This window comes from Peromyscus leucopus, chromosome 10 (genome assembly GCF_004664715.2).
Source record: "Peromyscus leucopus breed LL Stock chromosome 10, UCI_PerLeu_2.1, whole genome shotgun sequence".
NCBI lineage: Eukaryota > Metazoa > Chordata > Mammalia > Rodentia > Cricetidae > Peromyscus > Peromyscus leucopus.
In genome coordinates, this window is record NC_051071.1 from 91,936,463 (window position 1) to 91,958,779 (window position 22,317).

At 48.0% G+C, this 22,317-nt stretch overlaps 1 protein-coding gene across 1 annotated transcript in view; it reads right to left on the reverse strand.

Moving 5' to 3' along the window:
- Positions 1-21,920, reverse strand: part of Tgfbr3 (transforming growth factor beta receptor 3) — a 187,128-nt gene extending 165,208 nt beyond the window's left edge. Inside the window, exons 1-2 of the mRNA XM_028867370.2 lie at positions 21,838-21,920; positions 739-915 (exon numbers count right to left, since the gene is read on the reverse strand). Coding sequence (XP_028723203.1) covers positions 739-802 — 64 coding nt within the window. The 5' untranslated portion in view covers positions 803-915; positions 21,838-21,920. The remainder of the gene's footprint in view (positions 1-738; positions 916-21,837) is intronic.
- Between the last annotated feature and the right edge of the window lie 397 nt (positions 21,921-22,317).

Here is a 22,317-nt window from a genome sequence, read left to right on the forward strand (position 1 = left end):
ACTGCCCGTTTCCAGATCTGAGCCAATGAATTGCTTTTGTACAGGTCACTGCAGAACATAACTGAGCAAATGATGACAAATGGAGCAAATTAACCTTCCGAATTTGTCACACGGCCTTGACATGGGACACTACGATGCTGGCATGCAGGATGATATTCCCAACGCGGTCATTCGGTCCTCCGAGCTCCACCCTTATACTCTGACGGTCTCTGGGAAACAGAGTATTACTCTCCACGCCGCTTTTTTCTCCTCCAGCGCTGGAGATGGCACTGTGGGCCTCACACGGGCAAGACAAGCACTCCAGCCACCTCTCAGACCTCGCTCCACTTCTTAAGGAGTTCTTATTATCTGAAGCAGCTGAAACTAAACGCTCCCTCCCCCAAATCTCACTGATAGGCGTGCTACCGCTGTATAGAAGATCAATTTGTTTTACAAGACAATTCTTTGAAAAGAATAAAGAGAACCGCAGAATTCTTATTTTGCTATTATCTACGAATGTAACAAAGTCAACCAGGGCTCTGTCTGCCTGCCTCAGCAGAGGCTAGCTGGGTCTCCATGTCATGACATTCCGTATCTGGATGCTAGTCAAATATTTTATTTGCCTAAATAACATAAATATTCATATTTTACAAGATAACATGGCCTAAATATTTCTAACCAAAGAGACTGAGGAGGGAAAGAAAGAAAACAGGCATTCAAGAGAAGATAAGAAGCATGCGATTCAAAAACGAGCCTTACCTGCAGCAGCCAACCAGCTGGTCAGGGCAAGCATGGCGATCACACGGTGGGCTGTCGCTGCCATTTCTCCAAAAGGGGGTCCCCTCCAGTCACGGCAGCTCTTGGTTTTTCAGCTCGAAGGTGAACTTAGCAAGTCAGAAGTGGCCTTAAAATCCCTCTCTGCAAGTTTCAAATTTCCTATAAAAATAAGCAAATTTCAGTAAGAAAACAGTGTTGAAATTTTACAAATGAGCACACATTAAATGTTAAAAGTTAAATGGAGACTTTCTGAAAAGTACTAAAGAGAACAATTTGTCATGAAAAACACCAGGACAGCACTCAGGCAAATTAGGGTGGGGATGGTAACTTTAACAAGGACTTTCACAGAAAATAGTTTTGAAAGTGGCATGCTTATTCTTGACATGCTAAGTATTTGGGGAGTTGAAGGGGAATGTTTGAGAGTCTATGTTTCCCAGGTTAGCCCAGCTCTCTTGAGTTCACAAGTCCCTCCTGTTTCAGCCTCTCTCAATGGCTAGCATCACAGGCGTGTATGCACCAGCACACTCCAGGAGATCTTCACAGACACTCCAGGTCACCTGTCACAGCAGTGGTTACACCGCACAACTGAAGCAGTCAGCCACACTGGACATGCAGCTCGGAGTGCCAGCTCCTGTCTAGAGCTCTGCTGGGCTTTATTATCGTTGCTTTTGTGGTATGCATGTGTGGTGCGTGCGTGCGTGCGTGCGTGCGTGCGTGCGTGCGTTGTTTGATTGAGACAGGGTCTCACTGTGTAGTCTGGGCAGTTATAAAGAACAGGCCGGGCCACAAACTCACAGAGATCCACCAGCCTCTCTGCCTCCTAAGTTCTGAAATTAAAAGGTGTGTGCTACCATGCCCAAGTTGAATTTTGTGATTTTTATATGTATGTTTTGGGGGAATTCATCGTTTTGTTTGAGATAGGGTCTTGCTTTAAAGTGTGTGTGTGTGTGTGTGTGTGTGTGTGTGTGTGAGTGTGTGTGTGTGTGTGTGTGTGAGAGAGAGAGAGAGAGAGAGAGAGAGATAGACAGACAGAGAGACAGAGACAGAAACAGAGACACAGAGACAGAAACAGAGACACAGAAACAGAAACAGAGACACAGAGACAGAAACAGAGACACAGAGACATCGAGCAAGCATCACCTTAGAAAAGTGGCTCAAAGATTATAAACAATCAATCAATCAATCAATCAATCAATGTTAGCTACTTTGATCACTGTTCCATTCTCTTTAATGTCTTCTCCCTGACAAACTGAAAAGATTAGGGTGTGATCATTTACGTAATTCTTAGCCACTTCCCAGCCAGTTTTGTTTATTGCATCAGGAAGACCCTAAGGTCAAGAGCAGGACCACTGAGAGCAAAGTGACCAGTGAAGCTGAGGTGAAGGAAGGCCTGGTGAGCGGCGCGATGCTAAGTCAGAAAACTGATTGAGAAGCCGAGGAACTGACTTCAACTCCCCCTTAAAGCCTCACATTATGACCATTATTCCACGATGCATCAGATAAATGGAAATGTTTCTTAACTTAGGAACTGGATAACAAAGAGACTTCATCTCAGTTTTTCCTCTTTGAAAAACTAGATTTCCTAGATGAGTTAATTAAAAAAGAAAAAATTTCTCTCAAAGGATACAACATTTCAACAAATACTAACAGCAATTTTAATAAAGCAAAAATCCATAAGAAGCACCCAGAAGATGGCTGACATGAGGATTTTTATGGAGCAAATAACCCCAGGAGGCGCAGGGCTCACGTCACCCTGCCCACATCTGCACCCGCATTAACCCAGGAGCCTATACCAGTTCTGAAGGAACCCGTGGAAAGAAAGGCAAGTGGTTCTATTAAAAATACGGACTGCAAATTGCTGACAAGAATATTGGGCAATTATATAATTATTATATAATCGGGCCAAGCTAAACAGTTTGATGCCCAAAGGCAAACCACAGCAAGTTCATACCGGATTTCAAGACATCGCTGAGGAAGTCCAAGACAAGTTGGAACTCCACACAGCTGTGGTGAACAAGGAGGGAGCTTCTGTGAGATGAAGTCCCTTTTTAGTAGGACTTGCTCAAAAGGAGAGCAGACTGCAGAGGGCTTTGGTCTAATCTCCCCAGTGTGGGGACAGAGTTCTAGGACACAGGAGAGTAGGTAGGGGACCACACCGGGCCCACCTGGCTGATCTCCACCCAACACTCAGCAGAATGCTGGGCGGAGCCAGGCTTCACAAAAGTTGAAGCTTTGAGATCAAATCAGAAAACACAAGCTCCTCTGTTCTGTGAGGTTCTGTCATACGAATCTGGCAAAGACCAGGGGCTGCCGACCCTCCCTGACTTCATCTAATCTCTTTGGGCACATGAGCCATATGAATACATGTACAGATCCACAGAAGTCCTGGAACAATGTGGAGGCTACTGGAGAGTGATCCCTTTGCTCACCATTCAACGGTGTGCTCCACAGAGAGGGAAGGAGAGTGGTTAGCACCTCAAACGAACAGAAGAAAATGGGAAGAGGGAGTCGCAGGCTAAAAACACAGAAGAATGTGCCGCTAAGTCTGTTGATCTCAGAGTGTGCTGTGTTTACTTCAGAGGCCATTAATCTGAGCTGGCTGCTGCACATTCCTGGGATCCAGCAAAGCACGTGGGTAAATACAGGGATTAGCTGGGGAAAGCCTGCTCAACGGAATCCTTGACAACGGCATGGTTTGAAAGCCAGGTTTGAAAGGGGCTGCCCAGAAAAACCCTACTCTGGGCTAAGGAGTGTGTGTGTGTGTGTGTGTGTGTGTGTGTGTGTGTGTGTGTGTGTGTGTTTATGTATCTGTATGTGTGTGTATATGTGTTTGTGTGTCTGCATGTAAGTGTGTATCTGTGTTTAATGTCTGTTAATGTGTCTGTGTATCTTGTGTGTGTGTGTTTGGTGTATGTGAATTTGTGTGTGTGTATGATGTGAGTATGTGTGTGTCTACGTGCGTGCGTGTGTGTGTGTGTGTGTGTGTGTGTGTGTGTGTGTGTGTCTGTGTGACTGTGTGGTATATATATGTATTTGTGAGTGTTGGTGTGTATCTGTGTGTCTTGTGTGTGTGTTTGGTGTGTGTGAGTTTGTGTGTATGTGTGATGTATGAGTATGTGTGTGTGTGAGAATGTGTAGTGTATACATGTGTTTGTGTGTCTTGTGTGTTTGTGTGTGTGTCTGTGTGTGTACACAGGTTCACACCTGATACAGCACTCACTCATGCAGCAGAGGACCCCTTTCAGAACTCAGTGCTTTTCTGCCGCGGGTCCCAGGGATTGAACTCTGGTCATCAGCAGCACTTTCTGGCTGAGCCACGAGACTGAGTTAGTGAGTGGACTAAAAACTGTCAGGAGTGCAGTGGGATGTCACTCAGCTGGTAGAACGCTTGCCCACACACATAACGTCCTACACTCCATCCACAGTAACACACACAGAGGGCATGGTGGTTCATGCCTGAAATCACAACACTCCAGAGGCAGAAGGGTCAAGAAGCTCAAGGTCATCTGTTGGGGGGGGGATGGCATTGCCTGAACTCAAGCAGTAAGTTACCCGAGTTTCTGATGGCTCAGCAGGCAAAAGTGTTTGCTGTACAAACCCAAGGACCTGAGTTCAATGCCCGGAACCCTCAGTGAGAGGAGAACCGATTCATGAAAACTGTCATCTAATCTTCCACTTGAGTGTCTCAGTGCACCCATGGTCACGCGTGTGCACGCGCACACACACACATACATACACACACACACAATTTTTAAATGTTTCTGCTTTGTCAACTAGGTGATTTACTTTTTTTGATAAACACACAGTTGGGTTTGAGAACAGTTTAATAAAGCAGGCAGAACTGTTTTGACCGCTACTCAATGCACTGTCCAGTGACAGCCGTGTGGACTGCGGCATCAGTGGACAGAGCGGCAGCCGGGGAAGGGGACACAGCAGTCCCTGTGGTAACACCTGGATGCCCTTTAGACTGGTACACAGACGAGCACAGCCTCACAGCAGCTCACGGCAGACCTCGCTCCACACAGAGACACTGGATCATTCCAATTCCCAGAGAGGGCGTGGATCTGGATGAGAAATCTCTGGAATCTATCTAAGCATAGTCGATGTTTAGCAAATATTTACGGCCACTGTGTGCCAGGCAAACCGGTCAAGGTGCCAAGGGTGTGGCGATGTGAAAAGGAACCACACCTCTGCCTTTGCGGGGTTTAGTTTAACCAAATCGAAGCCGTGTCATCTGCTTCTTGGGGTGAGACGTTTACTGTCTCGAGTGTCTTTTTTCTGTGGACAGATCTCGGTGTACTGTTTGCCCTGCATCAGGTAATAGGAACGCAGTGGCCAGCAAGAGGCGTGCTTTCTACACTTCGGAGTTTACAGTCTGGAAAACAGGCAGACAGTCACAACTATGGAGTCACACAGTATGGAGAGAATTCTAGAGCAAGCACTCTTAGGGGGCCCGCATCCTAAAACACCAAGCACAGAAAGACGCCGGGTGAGTTTACTCACTTCACGTCTGCTGTACGATAAATACTTTTGACAAAAAGCTGCAGAGGAGAGAGGGTCTATTTTAGCTCATGGTTCCAAGTTGTAGTCCCTCACAGTCAAAGGGTCGTGTACCTGAAACTGCCCGTCACACGAGAGGACTAGATGAACGCCTGCTCACGTGGGTTGCTTTTCTCATGCTCACACGGTGCTGCCCAAATTCAGGGTGAGTCTCCCCACCTCAATTTACCAATTATGAAAACCCCTCGGCTCTGGGCTGAGTGGGGGCTGCAAGGGGCGGGCGTTCAGGTTGACTAGGGACCAGGAACCAGGGGCCCACAAGGCTGTGGGCTGAGCCACATGGCGGGGAGAAAGATGGGGGCCTCATCAGTTCATTGCCAGCATCCGGAAAACTGTGAGCACCAAGACACCACTCCTCTCCCCACCTGGGCTCTAATCAGGCACACCTGGGTTTTGAAGGACGTAATGGGATTCGGTCCCAAGGAAACCAGAAGTGCTAGGTCCAGGTACACTGGTGTCTGTAGTCAAGAGACAGAGAGTGGGCCAGGCAGGAGGGGGTCCCCTTAGAGCTCCTGTTGGCTTAGAGCGCCCAGGAAAGCCAAGGATGATCTTGAACTCCTAACAATCCTTCTGCTTCCACTGGGGGTGCCTGTGTGAGTAGGGGAGACCGAGGCCCAGCCTTGCTGCTCACTCTGCACTCCCTGTACCTTCTGCCTCCCTTCCTCTTAGTTTTTACCCAGAATTCCTGCCAGCCAGCACTGGCAGCCACAGCTTGGGACTCAATCCTGGTCCTGGGGATGACTAAATCTCTCTGCGTTAGGGAGGTGCTCACGCTAACTGATGATGGCGTCCATGCTGTATGCTCAGTACCATTGCTTCTCCAGCCACACCAGGGCCCAGCAAGCTCCTTGTTACTGCTCCTCACAAAGGAAAGACCACCGGCTCTGTTCTGAGTTTGCCTTCCAGCCTTTCGTGTCTGCTCTAGAATCTCAGCTGACCTCACGCCCTCCGGCAATCCCTGCAGTCAGTTCTCCACACACCATCTCGGACCCTTCCCCCTCCTCTCTTCCAGTGGGCCCCGCAGCCTGTCTGTGTCAGGGTCAGGACCTGTAATGTTCTTCTTTGTGGTGGTTAGTTTTAACTGTCAACCTGACACACCCTAGGATCACCTGGGAAGAGAGTCTTTATGGAGGATTGTCCACACTGGGTTGGCCTGTGGTCATGGGCTTGTCTGTGAAGGGTTTTTCTTTTTCTTTTCTTTCTCTCTCTCTCCTTTTTTTTATGTTGTGTTTAATGGTAAAACTTCGTGCATTCCAGCACCAAGGCTGATACGGAGTCGAAGCTGCAGGCTTGACTTGTGACCCCATAGAGCCTCACCTGGTGAAGGGAGTGAGGAAGATGACCATCAAGCCGAAGAGCCCGTGCCTCAGACAGGCAAAGCCCAGACTGGCACAGAGGAAGAGCTGCTGCCTGAGAGACGGGTTCCTGGCACAGCCAACCATCAGTCTACCAAATCCCACGTCAATGCCAGCCACACTGACCGTGGTGACCCAGCACCGGCAAACCTGGGGCTGGTGTCAGTGTTCCGGACACAACACCGTCCGCGGCTCCCACGTGAGCACCTGGAGAGGCGGCGGCTCCCGCAGGAAGACTGTTTAGACGGGGTCTCTGGTCTGCTCCGAAGGGAAGCAACGCCTACCACCCTGAGAAGAGCAAATGGGGAGCAATGTCCCAAGGCTGAGAAGACCAGGTTTAATTCAGACTGGCACACTAACCTTTCACCCACACCGAGACACTTGTTTTTAACGGTTAAAATACACCCACAGCTGTGATAGGCAAACCGCCAGTGAAAAATATAGATACTGATTTATGGCAAGTTATTAATTTTTTTTTTTAAGAACAACTTCTTTTTCAATTTTATTTATTTTTATTTAATGTGCATTGGTGTTTTGCCATGGGTGTTGGGTCCCCTGAAACTGGAGATACAGGCAGTTGTGAGTTGCCATGTGGGTGCTGAGAACTGAACCTCAGGACCTCTGGGAAAGCAGTCAGTGCTCCTAACCGCCAAGCCATCTCTCCAGTCCCTAAGTTACTAATTCTAGGATTAGACTTTATTTCCTAGAATTTCAAAAATTCTATCAGCAAAAGATCATGGCTGGGCATGGTAGCACATGCCTTTAATCCCAGCACTTGGGAGGCAGAGGCAGTGAATCTCTGTGAGTTCAAGGCCAGCCTGTTCTATATAGAGAGTTTCAGGCCAACCAGGGCTACATAGTGAGACGGTCACAATTCAAGACCAGCCATTATAAATCTACATTGCAATTCCTAGGCCTGCCAGAGCTACATAGGGGGATGTTTTCTCAAAACAAGAAAAGATAGGAACCCTAACACCCCTCATAACTGCTTGCAAAGCTGTTACCGAGAGAGAGGAGCTGCTGCCTGGACATGGCTGAGGTAGGAATCTCTGTACATCTCTCCTCTTCAGCCTGCTGGTTCCCAAGTCTACAGAGGTTTACGAAGGGAACTGTGGAACCCAGCTTGGCAGGGCCAACAAACCAACCAATCTGCTCAGAACGAGGAGCCCGCTGCCATGAAGACTGTTTTAGTCACGAAGCTGCAAGGATTCCAGCAAGGTTCAGGAGACTGCATATCCTCGCCTGCAGTTCCCACTCCCCAGAGTCTAGCAAGCACTAGCCACTGACGAGCTGGGGCAGCAGTGGCTGCTCTGGTTCTTCTTCTGCTGAGATAAAACACTGACTAACAGCAACCCGGGCAGGAAAAGGTTTATCTGACTTTCAGGTTACAGTCCGTCACTGGAGGAAGCCGAGCTCTACGCAGGAATTTGAAGCAGAATCCATGGAGGAACGCTCCTTACTGACCTGCTCTCCATGGCTTCCTCAGCCTGCTCTCTTATACAATCCAGGCCTACCTGCTTAGGGGTGGCACCTCTCTCAGTGGGCTGGTCCCTTCCACATCAATGCCAACCAAGAAAGTGCCCCCACAGACATCCATACCCACGGGCCAATCTGACAGAGGCAGTTATTTACCTCAGGTTCTTCCCAGGTGTGGAGGTTTGAATAAGAATGGCCCCCACAGTCTCATATATCTGAATGCTTAGTCAGGGCATGGCGCTATTTAACGATTAGAAGGATTGGGGGGGTGGCCTTGTTGGAGTAGGCGTGACCTCGTTGGAGGAAGTGTGTTACTTTGAAGTTTCTTTGAAACCTTTGAGGTGGACTTTGAGGCTTTCTCTCTCTCTCTCTCTCCTGGCCTGTGGATCAGGGTAAAGCTCTCAGCTACTGCTCCAGCACCATGGGCACCACCAGGCTCCCACCGTGATTCTAAGAGTTGCCTTGGTCACGGTGTCTCTTTACAGCAATAGTCACTGACTGTGACACTGGGTGACTCCAGTCTGTATCAAGTTGAACTAAAACTAACCAGCACAAGAGAATAGCTCAGTGGTGAGGCCCAGGCCTGTAACTTGCTTAAGACCCTGGGCTAGATCATTAGCACTATGAAAATGACACTATTATATACATTACAATAGGAAATTTATGGAAGGATGGGGACTTGTTAGAACATTTCCAGTAACGAATGACAGGCAAACAAGAGGTAGATACAAGAAAGAACCTGAGAATGCTCAAGAGGGCAGGAGGCAAGAACAAGGCATGCTGGGCCTTAACTTTCTTCATCTTTAATATGAATAGATTAAATAAAAAATCTTTTCTCCTATATCCCTTGTCCAGTCGTCATCATATGACATGACGGGCAGCTAACGGAGTCCCTCACAGAAGATGAGCTCCCATGAATTCTTGGGGAAGTTTCAAACGCCTCACTGTCCAGAGGCTTGCAGGACAACCAACTGTCCAAGGAAAACATGCAGCCTCACAACACAGTGGCAGAGAGAACACGGATGCTCACTACTTGTTATCTGGAACCTGTGTGAACAAAAGTGCAGCATGCTCCCAGCAACACAAGCATTTAAATCCAATTTCTGTCAGATCTGCTCATTTTGTTTATTTTTTATTAAATATAGATAGATATAGATTTTAAATTTGCTTTTTAAAAATTAAAACCTGCCGTTTTATGCTAGTCTTCAAAGTCTAAGAACTCTATCATTCTTCCCTCCTCATTCTAAAAACCACGCATGATTAACCCCAGCCTTGATACCCTGTGTCATGTGTTCCTTGTTACCGACTTCAAGCCAACTCAGTGTTAGAGATGGATCATACCCACTGAAGTCTCTTACAGACAGGCAAGCCAAGAATTCAGAAGGCTCCATGACTGGCCCTCGACTTCCTCTCAGACTGCTTTCTAACAGCTATGACTGTTCGAAAGTGTGTGCCTTAGCCCCTTCCTATGAGCATCCTGCGCCTGGGTTTCTTCCCTAACCCCATACAGCATCTCAGTGACTAACGACAGAGCACCTACTGTATGTTCCACAATTTCTCATTCAATTCTCTCAACCACCCACAGAGATGGATGCTTCCTTTAAGTTGCTAAGCAACCCCAAGGTCACCAGCTAAGAAACCCTGGACCAGGATTGGAGCCCAAGTCTATCTAATTCCGCAGCCCATGCTCTTAGCCACTATAAACATGAGCTCTGCCAGAAACAGCTAACAACTAAGAAAAAAATAGAAAAAGAAAAGAAAAGGCCAAGGTCGTGCAGGTTCCTATATCACTGTGGACATAGGTCAGGGACATGACAGCTCCTAGCTGATGAGGGTTGACACAGTGACAGGTTACTTTGTTTTGAAATCAGCATGGCAAAGTAGTTACATGTTGCCTCATTCATTAGCTCAGCATTCAGAAGTAACTATGGTGTGTTGGACCCTGGCTCCGGGAACTAAACACCCGTTAGTGATGTAAGCTCCTCCTTGTTGTCAAGGAGTCTACCTACAGGAAACAATGTCTATGAAGGGAAACCAGAGCAGGTTAGAGACTAGCTGAGTTTGTTTTAGACAGGTCAGGGAAGACCTCCCAGGTAAGGTGACATTTAAGCAGAGGACAGAAAAACACTGTGACAAGGAAAAGCATGCCAGGTGGCGGGAGTGGCCGGTGCACAGGCCCTGAGGTGAGACCACGCATGTGTTCTTGAAGCAGACCACAGTACAGCGTAGCAGGACACAGGGTCCCCTCCACCCCTGGTGACCAGGGTTCAGCTTCCTTAAACCCCCAAACCTGACCTGTAAGTATGGGTGATGATTCTATCTCCCTCCCAGGGCTGTTATGAGGAAATAAGCAAGTAAATAAAATTTAAGTACAAAATACCTAGAAAGGGTTAGGGCTAGAGCCAGGGTTAGGGTTAGGAAATGGTGCCCTGGACCCTTTCTACTACTCACTAGTAGCACTATCGTTTTATTTCATATCATATATATGAAAAATATTGATGTATATGATCTCCTATATCAGTTTATTTCTAATCTGATCATCTCTATTCCCGGGGGCTAAATCACACTGCTGGCCTTATGGTGGCCAGTGACTTCCTCCAAAGCCTTGAACTTCCTGTCATGAGGAGAGCCCTGTGGGGACCAAATCGATGTTATCTCAATAGACAAAGGAGACAAATGACGCTGGCCACACTCGGACCCACATATCCTGGCACCCCCACACACACCTGACCTTTCAGAATGGAAGTCTGTGGGCCTTAGGTGTAAGTTACTGTGGTGTGGCAGGGTGGTCCCTGCAGTCTCCACGCCTCACTAGCAGCATAGACAGAATCGAGTAGTAGCCTCAGGCAGAGTCCACCAATCTGAGAAGGGGCAAAATTTCACTTCAAATTAAAGATGGGGGCAGGCGAGATGGCCCAGTGGGAAAGGATGCTTACTGCCTAGCCTGACAACCTGAGTTTGACCCCAGGGCCCCCTGGATAGAGGAGAAAATCAACTTCTACAAAGCTGTTTTCTGACCACGCCCCCCCCACACATGTGCACATAAATAAAGCATAATAAAAATGATCTTTAAAAAAATTACTAAGATGGTAAAAACTGGGTATAATGGTGCACGCCTGTAATCCCAGTATGCAAGAAGGAGATGCAGCAGGGTCTTGAGTTTGAGTCCAGCCTGGACTACATGAGACCATCTCAAATAATAATAATAAAGCTGGTAATTTAATTTCCTCCTACGCCCTTCTTGCCTGAAGTGGAACATTTCTTTTCAAAGAAAACAGAACAAAAGAAGAAAAATAAAAGAACACTCAGGAGACATGAGGCCTGGCAGTCTCCAGGCTATGGTAGCACCAGCCCTAAGCAGGGCAAATCTGGAGGGTTCAGTGAACTGCCAACAGGATGAGCTCAGGGCCAAAGGAGGATGTCAGGGACACACGAAGCTCTGCCTTTGGCTCTGCCCACCCTCGCCCCGAGCCCCTTCCTCTGTCGCTGTGTTTATTTTTCATCTTTTTAGCAGGATGGGTCAAAGGGCAACCACAAGCCTGTGCCTGCCGGGGCGAACTGGGAATCTCCCCAAACCACAGTGTTCCAGCCCGAGGTGTCTTCAGCGGGGCCGTGAATACTCGGCTGAGGCTCCATCCCCCAGCAGAACGGATAGCTGAGCGTATGCTGAACTGGAGCTACCCAAAATGCCAACAGCCTGCTTCCCCCAGTTAATGAATTCACTCAACAAACACCATAGTTCTGAAGGGCTCGCTCCACACCAACCACTGCTTCTGGTACCGGAATACGACAGGGAACAAAATGTGGGGACCCTGCCCTAGGAGCCCTGGAGACAGACACACAACTGCATATTAGGTGGAGATAAATGCTGAGAAGAGAAGATAAAAGCAGAGACGGGGGAAAAAGCATGCATGTGAGTCTTTCGCTTGTTTCTGTTTTGACTGAGGACCCACAGGAAGTGAGCTTCAGCTACTTGGAGGAACAGAATGCTCCCCAAAAGGCCCATTTATTAAAGGCTTGGCTCCCCATGGAGCACCATGAGGCGGGGTAAAACCTTGAGGAGGCGGGGCCTATCATGAGGCCTTTAGGCACTGAGGCAGGCCCCTGGAGAGGGGGAGACCCCAGCCTTTTTCCTTGCCTAGACATGAGGTGAGTCCTTCTGCTCCGTCCTACTTCCCACCACCTGGGCTGCCTGGCCACAGGCCAAACAACAGGGCCAGTTCCGAACGAGGCCCTCCAAACTGTGAGTCCAGAACCTTTCCTCTCTCAGTTGACGGTCTCGGGTATGTGTTAGAGTGATGAAGAAATGACTGAAAAACTCAACTTTGATCCGGGAAAGTCCACAGGAAGAAAAGGCAAAGGAATAAAAGGTCCCCGTAAGCTATCAGAGAAGCCACCTCCACGAGGAACCGCGGAACTGCTGAAGAGCCCCGAAGGGAGAGGCGGGCTTGCTGGATGTGAGCGCGCATGGATGATGGCCAAACACGGTGAGGTGTAAGCGAAGCAGGGTGGGGAGGCAGAGAAGTGGCTGGAAGTTACTAACCAGACAGTCCAGGCTCAGGAGAACAGAATCCCAGGGACAGTACGATGCAAGAGACACCAAGGGAGATGTGCCTTAGAAGGCACCGGTGGCGAGGAGAACTTGGAGACAGATGTAGATGCCACGAAAATCAGCTAGATGTTGGTGGGAATAGCCCAGGTTCTGGGAAGACCTGGAAATGGAGGAGAGAATGCTATCTGCAGATCTGCTGAGTTAAGATTACATCCACGGAAAGGGGAAATAGAAGCATGACGGAGATGCCTAGCTTGGTTTCTGGTGCCATTACTGACATGAAAAGTAAAAAAGAGAAAACCGTGGGCCACAGAATAGTATGGTACACTAGAAAGTGGACTTCATTTAATGGGAAGACCTATTTGAACCACATGAGACTACCTACCTACAGACAGCAGTGAACATGAGTCTAACATAGAGAACTAGAAGTTTCTAGAACAGACACGGCCATTGAACATGGGAATAAGAACAACTAAATTAAACTGAGAAGAAGGGAGGGACGAGGAAGGAGCTAACGGTTCGGATATCCCACCCAAACTTACACTGAAATTTAATCCCCATTATGAAGGAACAAGAGAACAGAACTCAATCCAGTTCTGGTGATGGGAGGTTGGGCCACTGTGAGAAGGCGATAAAGTGGGGTTGTGAAGCGAGGGCGCTGATCCTGGCTGCAGCCTTACATGGAGAGACGCCTGAGCTGGGCACTGTCGCCCCTCGCGCTGTCTGGGGACGCTGCCGAGCCCTCTAGCAGCCCGTGCCTCGTCAGTGCAGTCTCCCAGCCCTCAGAAGCGCGTACCGAGCAAACCTTCATCCTCTACAAATCCCCCAGTCTTAGCAATTCTGTTGCAGCAACAGAAAATGGGTTAACACCAATGCCTACACATGGGGACTCAATACTGAAAGGGAAGCCCGCAGAGAGGTCGGTCAGGGACTCAGAGAAGACGGGAGAGCCAGTTCTGAGAAAACCACAGGAATGGAACATGGAGAGAAGAGCAGAATCAAGCAGCAGGTCGGGAAGGTGATACGACGAGGAACATCTGGGGGTGACCTACTGGAATAGAAAGGAGGTTTCTTAGCCACTTGGGTCTCTTGAATCCACGAATCCTTGCAACCGGCAGCAGGCACTTCAAAAAGGCTAGCAGCTGGGCTTGGGCTTGGTTCAGTTGGTAGAGCGCTTGCCTAACACAAACAAAGGCCCGGGGTTCAAGCCCCGGCACCGCATAAACCAAGCACGGTGGCACACACCTGTAATCCCAACACCTGAGAAACGTGAGACCGCGTGTCCAGAAAGAAAGAAAGAAAGAAAGCTAGGTGCTTCTGCCCAGTGAGAAAGACAATGTGCTCATGTACATCATCCAGCTACTTACACATCTTTTCCTCCATCATCTTCTCACTCTTAGGTCCTACATTTCCTCCCCCAGCTTCTAGAATACCGCTGAGCCGAGACACAGGAAAGCATGGAGAAAGCATGAGGAAACACTGGGTACCTTGTACCCTGCTCTGGCACTGTGAAGACAGGTAAAAATTTCACCAAGCACACCAGTGGGGTCCCAGAGCCCCTGGCCCCTTAGTACCACCAAAAGCTGCCTAGCTGCTTGCTCTTCTGTCCTCTGAGAAACACAGGAACCAAAAATCGATCCTAAAATTGTTTCTAATTTCTGATACAGAGCACTTGAGGGGTATCTGAAAGCCAACAGAAAACCCAGCAGATTCCTTAAGGCAGGTGGTGATGCTCCTTTGTCCTTTCCCACTGCAAAATGGCAGCCCACTACCAGATAACCATTTGTGTGTGTGTGTGTGTGTGTGTGTGTGTGTGTGTGTGTGTGTGTGTGTGTGTATGTGTGTGTGTTACATAATTGCAGCCAGACTGGCTTTTTTTGAGGCTGCCAGCTGCAGCCTCAACCTTAGCAAGCCTTGCAGCTCCTGCCTGCACACTTCCTGGGACTTACTATCAGTTACATCCTATGACACAAGAGCAAAGCTTTCTCCAGTTCTCCCGTAGGAGAGACACCGCTCCCTTCCCCAGCCTCCCAGGCCAGTTAAACTCCAAAGAACCCTGCTTTGAGTTCAGCTAGCCCCCATTCAAACCCTATTCAGCATCGTTATCTACCTGAGACACTTTCTGGAGGCGTTTTCAAGAACTTAGCAGAACTCCTTCTAAAGGAAATCTCTTTCTTTAAGCCCACACACTGCATAAAACTAAAACTGTGAACAGACACTCTAACAAAGGAAACACAGATGCCACAAACTGAAATACAGCACATAGGTCCATCCTTCCTGGGCTGCTGTGGAAAATACCATGAATCCAAAGACCCTGCTGCAACTCTAGTTAATGAAGAGTAGGAAGGATTAGAAACCAAGACCGGGTTGGGGGGGGTAGGGGGGGGGAGTGGGGGAGTGGGGGGTGCCACCGTCTCTTCCCAAAACGGGCAGTTACTCATACAGTATTCATAGTTCATATGGCATGCTAAGAATATATGACATATAATCCTCTATCTAAAGTCATAAAACTAAAACAAAGAAAGAAAAATGAAGAGGAACATCTGGCCAGAAAGGCCTTGGCAGAACCAGGTAACCCAAGACAGTCAAGAAGCCCATTCAGAAGATGAGAAACTTCCCCCTACACAGGGAAGACCTGATACTGCGCTGATGCTCATCACACATGATGACTCAGTGGTACTTTCCCTCCCAGTCAAACTGAATTTGTCAGCCCACTGTACAGAGTCATGCAGGAGAGAGAGGCGCATGCCCTTTCTGGATGCTAAGAAGGCTTTGTGTTTGAGTGTGTTTTGTTTTAAAAGAATAAAAGCCACGAAAGAGATAACTCCCAATAACAGAGTGAGGATTGCACAATGATATTTATTTAGGCTTTGTGTCAAAGTGTCTAACCTCAAATAACCTTCCCAATGTGAAAGGGGGGAAAAGTCATATTCTGCTCTGGCAATTACTGCACAGTTAGATAATTATGAAGTGAAATTTGCAAACAGCCACCAGCATGGTGTGGTATCCAAGGGCCAACATCATACTGTCAAAACACATCATTGCTAAAGATGCTAACAGGATGACTCAGTCCAGAGGGACTCTTCACACCAAATGGAGTTCAGTATTCATCAAGTCTCCATGAAAAAAGCTAGAGCAGGAAAAAGGAAATCCAGCTTCTGACAGACCGTCCACACCGTCCACTTGGTTCAACAAGCATTTCACCTCCCAGGACAATCGATCGACAGGAAAGGCCCACGGACTCCCTTCACAAGCGGTTTTCTTTCTTTTTTCTTTTTTTTCTTTTTTTTCTTTTTTCTTTTTTTTGGTTTTTCGAGACAGGGTTTCTCTGTGTAGCTTTGCGCCTTTTCCTGGAACTCATTTGGTAGTCCAGGCTGGCCTCGAACTCACAGAGATCCACCTGGCTCTGCCTCCCGAGTGCTGGGATTAAAGGCGTGCGCCACCACTGCCCGGCCCACAAGCGGGTTTTCTAAAGAGGTTTCTCTGGTTGTTTTTTTTTTTTCTAGGAACTAATCAAGGGAAATGTGTTTTACAAACAAACCTGACCTTCGACATACACCAGAGAAATGAATTATGTTTGGAGGGACAGAAAAACAGGTGTCGCTCTCAGTACAAACAGTAAGCACCCAGCTCTGCAGGCCCTCCTCACTCAGAGTCCCTCTGGCTCCCAAGAGGCAGGGGAAACAGACATTCCTTTATTATCTTTTCTTAAAGTCTTAAAGAGAAATCCAGTATTTCTGATTTAATCTAAATGATTATTCTGGTGACAATTTGACATTAAATTCGAAATAAAAATGTAACTTGCCCATCTTTACACATTACTCTAGAGTCCTTTTCCCAAATTTGGGAGAAGTTTTTGACTTTTGTTTTTGTTTGGGGGGAAATTTGTTTGTTTGTTTGTTTGTTTGTTTGTTTGTTTTTGGGTTTTTGTTTTTTGAGACAGGGTCTAGGTAGCTAGCTGGCCTCAAACTCACTGTGGATTTTAAGTTGATCTTGAAATAATTCTCCTGCCTCTACCTCCCAAGGGCTGGGGTTATAGACGTACACCACCAAGCTTGGCTAACACAAAGGAACTGTGTCAACACAAAGGAATTGCTGATACAAACAGCAGACCACACACACACACACACACACACACACACACCATATGATAATTCTCATCAGCAGATGCAGTAGGACGCCCTAAAGACCTGGTTCTGGGGCTCTATTCCAGGCTCTTCTTAAATACAGTCTCCACACCTCATAACTAGTTGTTAGCCTGTTTAAGCCTCCATCTTTAGCCTGAAGAAATGAAGGAGAAAAATGTAGAATGAGGTCCAAACAAGAGTAGCCTCAGGCAGGATTTATATGAAAACTGCATCAAAACCAAAAAATTACACTCTTGGTTGAGAGAGCTGGAGATCCAAATAACTGGTCCCTAAGGTAGAGAGGGAGTGTGCTTGGGAATCCACACTGAGTCTTCAGCAAGAACTTTATAAACAGAGCAAACAAGTCATTTAAGGGAGCGTGCCATTCCAAGTGCTATAAAGACAGAAGTCTTGAGATAGGCAGAGCCCAGAAAATGGACCGGGATCCTTTTTTGCAGTTTTTCCAAGTGGTTGGTTTATGCCAGCCTGACTAGAAACTGAACAAATTAACAAGAGTTTGTTTTGACAAAATGCTACAAAGAAGTACTGCTATCATTTCACGGGTAGGTCTAAAGACAGGGAAACCAGAGAACTCGCTGACTGGCTTCCACTGACAGGGACTCTCCGGAAGCTGTTACTGATGTGCCTTGACTTGGTGGGTGGGGCCGCAGCTCGGAGTGCTTGCCTCAAATACATAAGGCCCCAGACCCCAGCACCTCAACATAATAATAACAATGGTAACAGTAATTGTTTTTCACATACCCTAGACCCATTCTCATATTCCTAACTGTCCACACTCCTAATGAAAGTGACAAATTACTTTTGAGTTAAAGAGCTCTAAAAACATGAACCTAAGCAGTTAGGTAAACTTCAAAAAAATAGTTAAGGTTTTTCAATGTGAAAAAAAAAATCAATGTTTGAAAGTATAAGGAAATAAGAAACTGACTGAAATAGCTACTAAAATCCTTATTAAAAACGGTGCCTGGGAGGAAAGGCTGGCTGTCCTCTATTAACCAATAATGTAACCATCATAGTTTTCCATCCAGTAGCAAGGAGAATATAGAAAATACACACTTCAAAATGAGCTGTAAAGGGGATGGAGCAGAGGCCTCATAGCACAGGTCGCTTCAGAGGACACCGTTCCGTCCCACCACACAATAGCTCACATATGTCTGTAGTCCAGGGCATACAACACCCTCTTCTGGCATCTGAGGGGGGGCAGCCAGGAATGCACAGGATTCACATACATACATTGGGGCACACACACGCACACACACGCAAAGAAATTTCATGACTTATCAAGACAAGGTTAATTCAGAACAACAAAAACAGGGAGGGGAGGCTGGGGTGGCGGGGTGTGCTATAGGAACATTACCAACCTACTGTCACGCTCTAAATCCTACCTGTCCTGTCCTTAGGTGTAAAATATAAAACTAGAACCTTTCCTAGATTCATGACCCCCAGAATTTGAAGACCACTTGAGAACTAAAAGAAGCCGGAAGTGACCCCACAAGGACTTCCCTTCGCTTCTAGACAGGCAGATTTTTACAAGTTAAGTTTGTATGCAAAAGGAAAAGATTAATTCCTTTGAGTCTTAAAAAGAAGATGACAGTTTCCTTCCAACAAACTAGTTTTGCCAATTAACTGCTCTCTGTGAGAAGGCCTTGGCATCCTCAGACCTCTGTGACCTTGTGCTATCAGAAGATGCTATCCTAATTTACCGAACTCCAAAGCCCGGAAACGGGCTGACTAGAGAGCAGGGGGCTGATAAACGTTTGTAAACTAGATCAAAGAACGGAAGCTAAAGGATCCTGAATAAATGCCAGTCTGTAACGTTAAATGCAGACTGAGACTTAGGAAGAAGTGATTTAAAATAGGATCCCGTTGACACTAACAGTTAATATAAAGTTAAACCTCTAATACAAGGCACACAAGAAACAAAACCTGCCAACAGAACTAAAAAGACAGAACACCTTTAATACAAAAACATTCGGTTTGACTGATTTACAAGCATGTTGACTCTTAAATGTTTTGTAAGCATATGTACAGACACAATTGCCTAAACACACCCGTACTTAGATAAGACTTTGAACTACTGACACACAGGTTGAGCATCCTGATCCAAAAATCTAACATCCAAAATGTTCCAAAATCCAAAATTTTCTCAACACAAATATGACCCCACAGAGGGGAATTTTCACACTGATCTCATGTCACCAGCCAAAGTAAAAATGTAGGTACACTACAAACATTGTATGGAATTACTGTTATGGTATCGGGTATGTGTGACATCCAAATTATGCTCAGACTTGGGTCACCTCTCCCAAGAGATCATTATGTATGTGCCGACATTCCAAAGTCTATGTCCAGAGCCCTCTTACCCCCAAGCACTGTTGCTGAGGGAACTCAGCCTGCATTGAAACACACATGCCTAGAGAATGCACAGCCCTGTAAGGGAACATGGGATAATGAGCTCTTACTACCTCGAAGTTGGAAGGTGTTATGAAAGATGAGGATGATGCACTGAATTCATCAGCCTCCCAAGAATGAGTTCATGTTTTATACATGAGGCAAATGGGGGTCATTACAAAAGGATTCACAAGCCAGGCGGTGGTGGCGCACGCCTTTAATCCCAGCACTCGGGCGGCAGAGCCAGGCGGATCTCTGAGTTCGAGGCCAGCCTGGTCTCCAAAGTGAGTTCCAGGAAAGGCATAAAGCTACACAGAGAAACCCTGTCTCGAAAAACTAAAAAAAAAAAAAAAAAAAAAAAAAAAAAAAAAAAAAAAAAAAAAAAAAAGGCTTCACAAATCACAAATGGATCTCTTTGGATTGCCAGTTCTCCTAAATAACCTGAAACATTATTCAAACAACATGAAATTTTACAGACAGACAGCTCAAGGAAAGCAAACTAGAAAAAAGAGACCCTACAAGTCACCATAAGTTCTGGATTTACATTAACACTCAGGCCCTGACCTCAGGGCCATCCTGCTTTTAACCAGTTGAAATTAAACCCATTCCTCCGCAGAAGATTCAGAAAGCAACTTAGTTATTTTGCTAGACAAGGCTACAGCATTTTCCCTTTCTGAAACACATGCTACATACAGCCCCAACAGGCTCAGGTGCCTGCAGGACATCAACAAGAATGATGTGCTCCCCCTACTGGCGAATGTTGAAAGTAACAATGAATTTCCCAAGGGGATTGGCCTTTTGAAGTGCTAGGGTTCAAAACTCAGTTGATGACTTTACTTATTTATTTTTAATGTATATATCTTACCCAACAGTTACCCAAAGCTGGTGTGGGGCTGTCGTATTCCATCACAATAGGAACTTTTAAAGTTGTCAACAACGTCAAGAGTAAAAAGTATGCTGGAGCCTTGAAACGCTAAACAATGCAGAATTCAAGCCAAAAGCAGAGAACATCAAGAAACAGAGCAACATCCTCTCGCTGACACAATGGCATGAAATCAAGTCCTCTTTAATAGCCCTTCAGGGGGTAAGAATTATTTCCCTACCTCCTGCGCCAACCTCAAGCTGTTTCCTAAGGAAGCCTAGTGGCCTTGATCAACAACGTCTGGTGGATTAATAAATGTAATGAAGACTGGAGATTAACACAAGTCAGAGTTCTATTTATAATTATTTGGAGCCAGGCTCAGGGAAGCTGGGCTTTGGCCCCTGCAAAGTACGTGTATGATCACTTAAATTAATTACAGATAATTAGTCTGTGTTTCAAAAGATGCATTCAACTCAAACAGGAAGCTGGGCAAGACAGAGGGCCAAGGACTTACTATCCATGGAACTTAACATACTTGGCGCTTTCCGCCATGGCCAAGGCAGCTCTTGGGTTAAAACTAACAGAAAGCTATGTATGACCTTGGGCAAGTGACTTAGCCCCTAGCTGCTAGAGTCTAGCACGCGATCTGTAAAATGGGTCTACTAAAATCACAAAATTTAAACCAGAGTCGGGGTGGTACTTAAGTCCGACTGCTGCCGTGGAGACATTATCTGACACACCGTAGGGGACCAATACAACTCCCGTTTTATTACCCCAAAAAAGAACCAGCTGAGTTCTCCCTGAAGTAACCGACTACAGTCTAAAGGCCCATTCCGGGGATACTAAAGGATCCCGATATGGTTTTTTGGTATGTTGGGAACTTCTCCCAAGCCTTTCAGTTCTGCGAAGGAAACTTGAAAAGATCTGGTTCTCCATCTCAATCTGTCACTCTGCACGCTCCCTCACTGCAAGGCGCAGCACGCGGCGCTGACACCTGTGCACCGCTCCGCGCGGTCCTCGTCCGCAACATCTGTGCACTCCTCCAACATCAAAGCTACCCTGCAGGACCCGGTCGTCCCAGTTCACAGCTAGCGAGCAGGGGACCGTTTGCGCCGACACCTAAGCCGCCAGGTTCTACTCTGCCGAGGTAGTTAGGGCTTGGCACGCTGGCTGTCTGCACTTCTATGCGGGTGCCAGAAAGTGGGACAAATGCCCTAATAAGCGCAACTCTGCAAGAGGATTCTTCTAGCAACATCCAAGAGTCCCAAGTTTGTCCCAACCAAGTTCACACACAGAGCCTCTAACAGCGGGAGCGAGGCTATGCTAACCCGGGCGCCCTCCGCGGAGTTTTCGGGACTGACGCTCCGAGCCAGGGCGCGGCCGGCGGGGACCGGGGACTGGCTTGAGCGCGCGTGTCCCGCGGCCGCGGCCTCTGCTACCCATCACGGTCGAGTGCCCACCCACGCTGTCACGCGCCGGGAGGGCCGTGGCCTGCGCTCCCCGCACTGGGCTAGGAAACCGAGGAGAGGAAGAGCGAAGGCGGCCGTGGGGTACTCCTGCCTGGCGCTGCCCACCCGGGACCGCCGCGGATCCCTGTTCCGCTCGGCGTCAACCCGGCCGGATCAAAGCCAGGTCCCGAGCTCGGGGTCCCGGGGTGACCCGAGCAAACCCGAGAAGCAAGCTCCCGCCCGCAGCGCGCAGCCTGCACGGCCGGCGACCAGGCTCCAAGCCCGCACGTACCTCGCAGGCGGCGTGTCCCGGACCGATCGTCCGCCGCAAAGTCGGGGAGCAGCCGAGGCGAGTCCCGGCGCCCAGCGCACGCAGGCGGCCGCGAGCTCAGCAGGCGCAGCTCAACTGCGCCATCCGGACCCCGCCGGGGACTTTCACCTCCTGCCGGGAACTCGCGGAATAGCGCAGCGAAAGTGGCCTGGCAGGACAGCAGCCCGCTTCCCCCTCTTCCCTCTCTCTCACTGCCCGGGAGGAGGAAAGTGGCGCTCGGCGTCCCCGAAAGCCTGGATCACCCCCATCGGGCCCGTGCGGCGCCCTCGCTGGGCCGCGCACACGCGCGGGCGGGGTCGGGCGCGCAGCCACAGCAATCAGCGCGTGGGGGGAAGGGCGCTGCGAGCCGCGGGGGCTCGGCCGCCCTGAAACTCCTCCTCCCGCCCCTCCTCCCCGCTGATGGATGAGCCCGGAGAGCCGCTCCAGCCTGCGCTTCCCTTC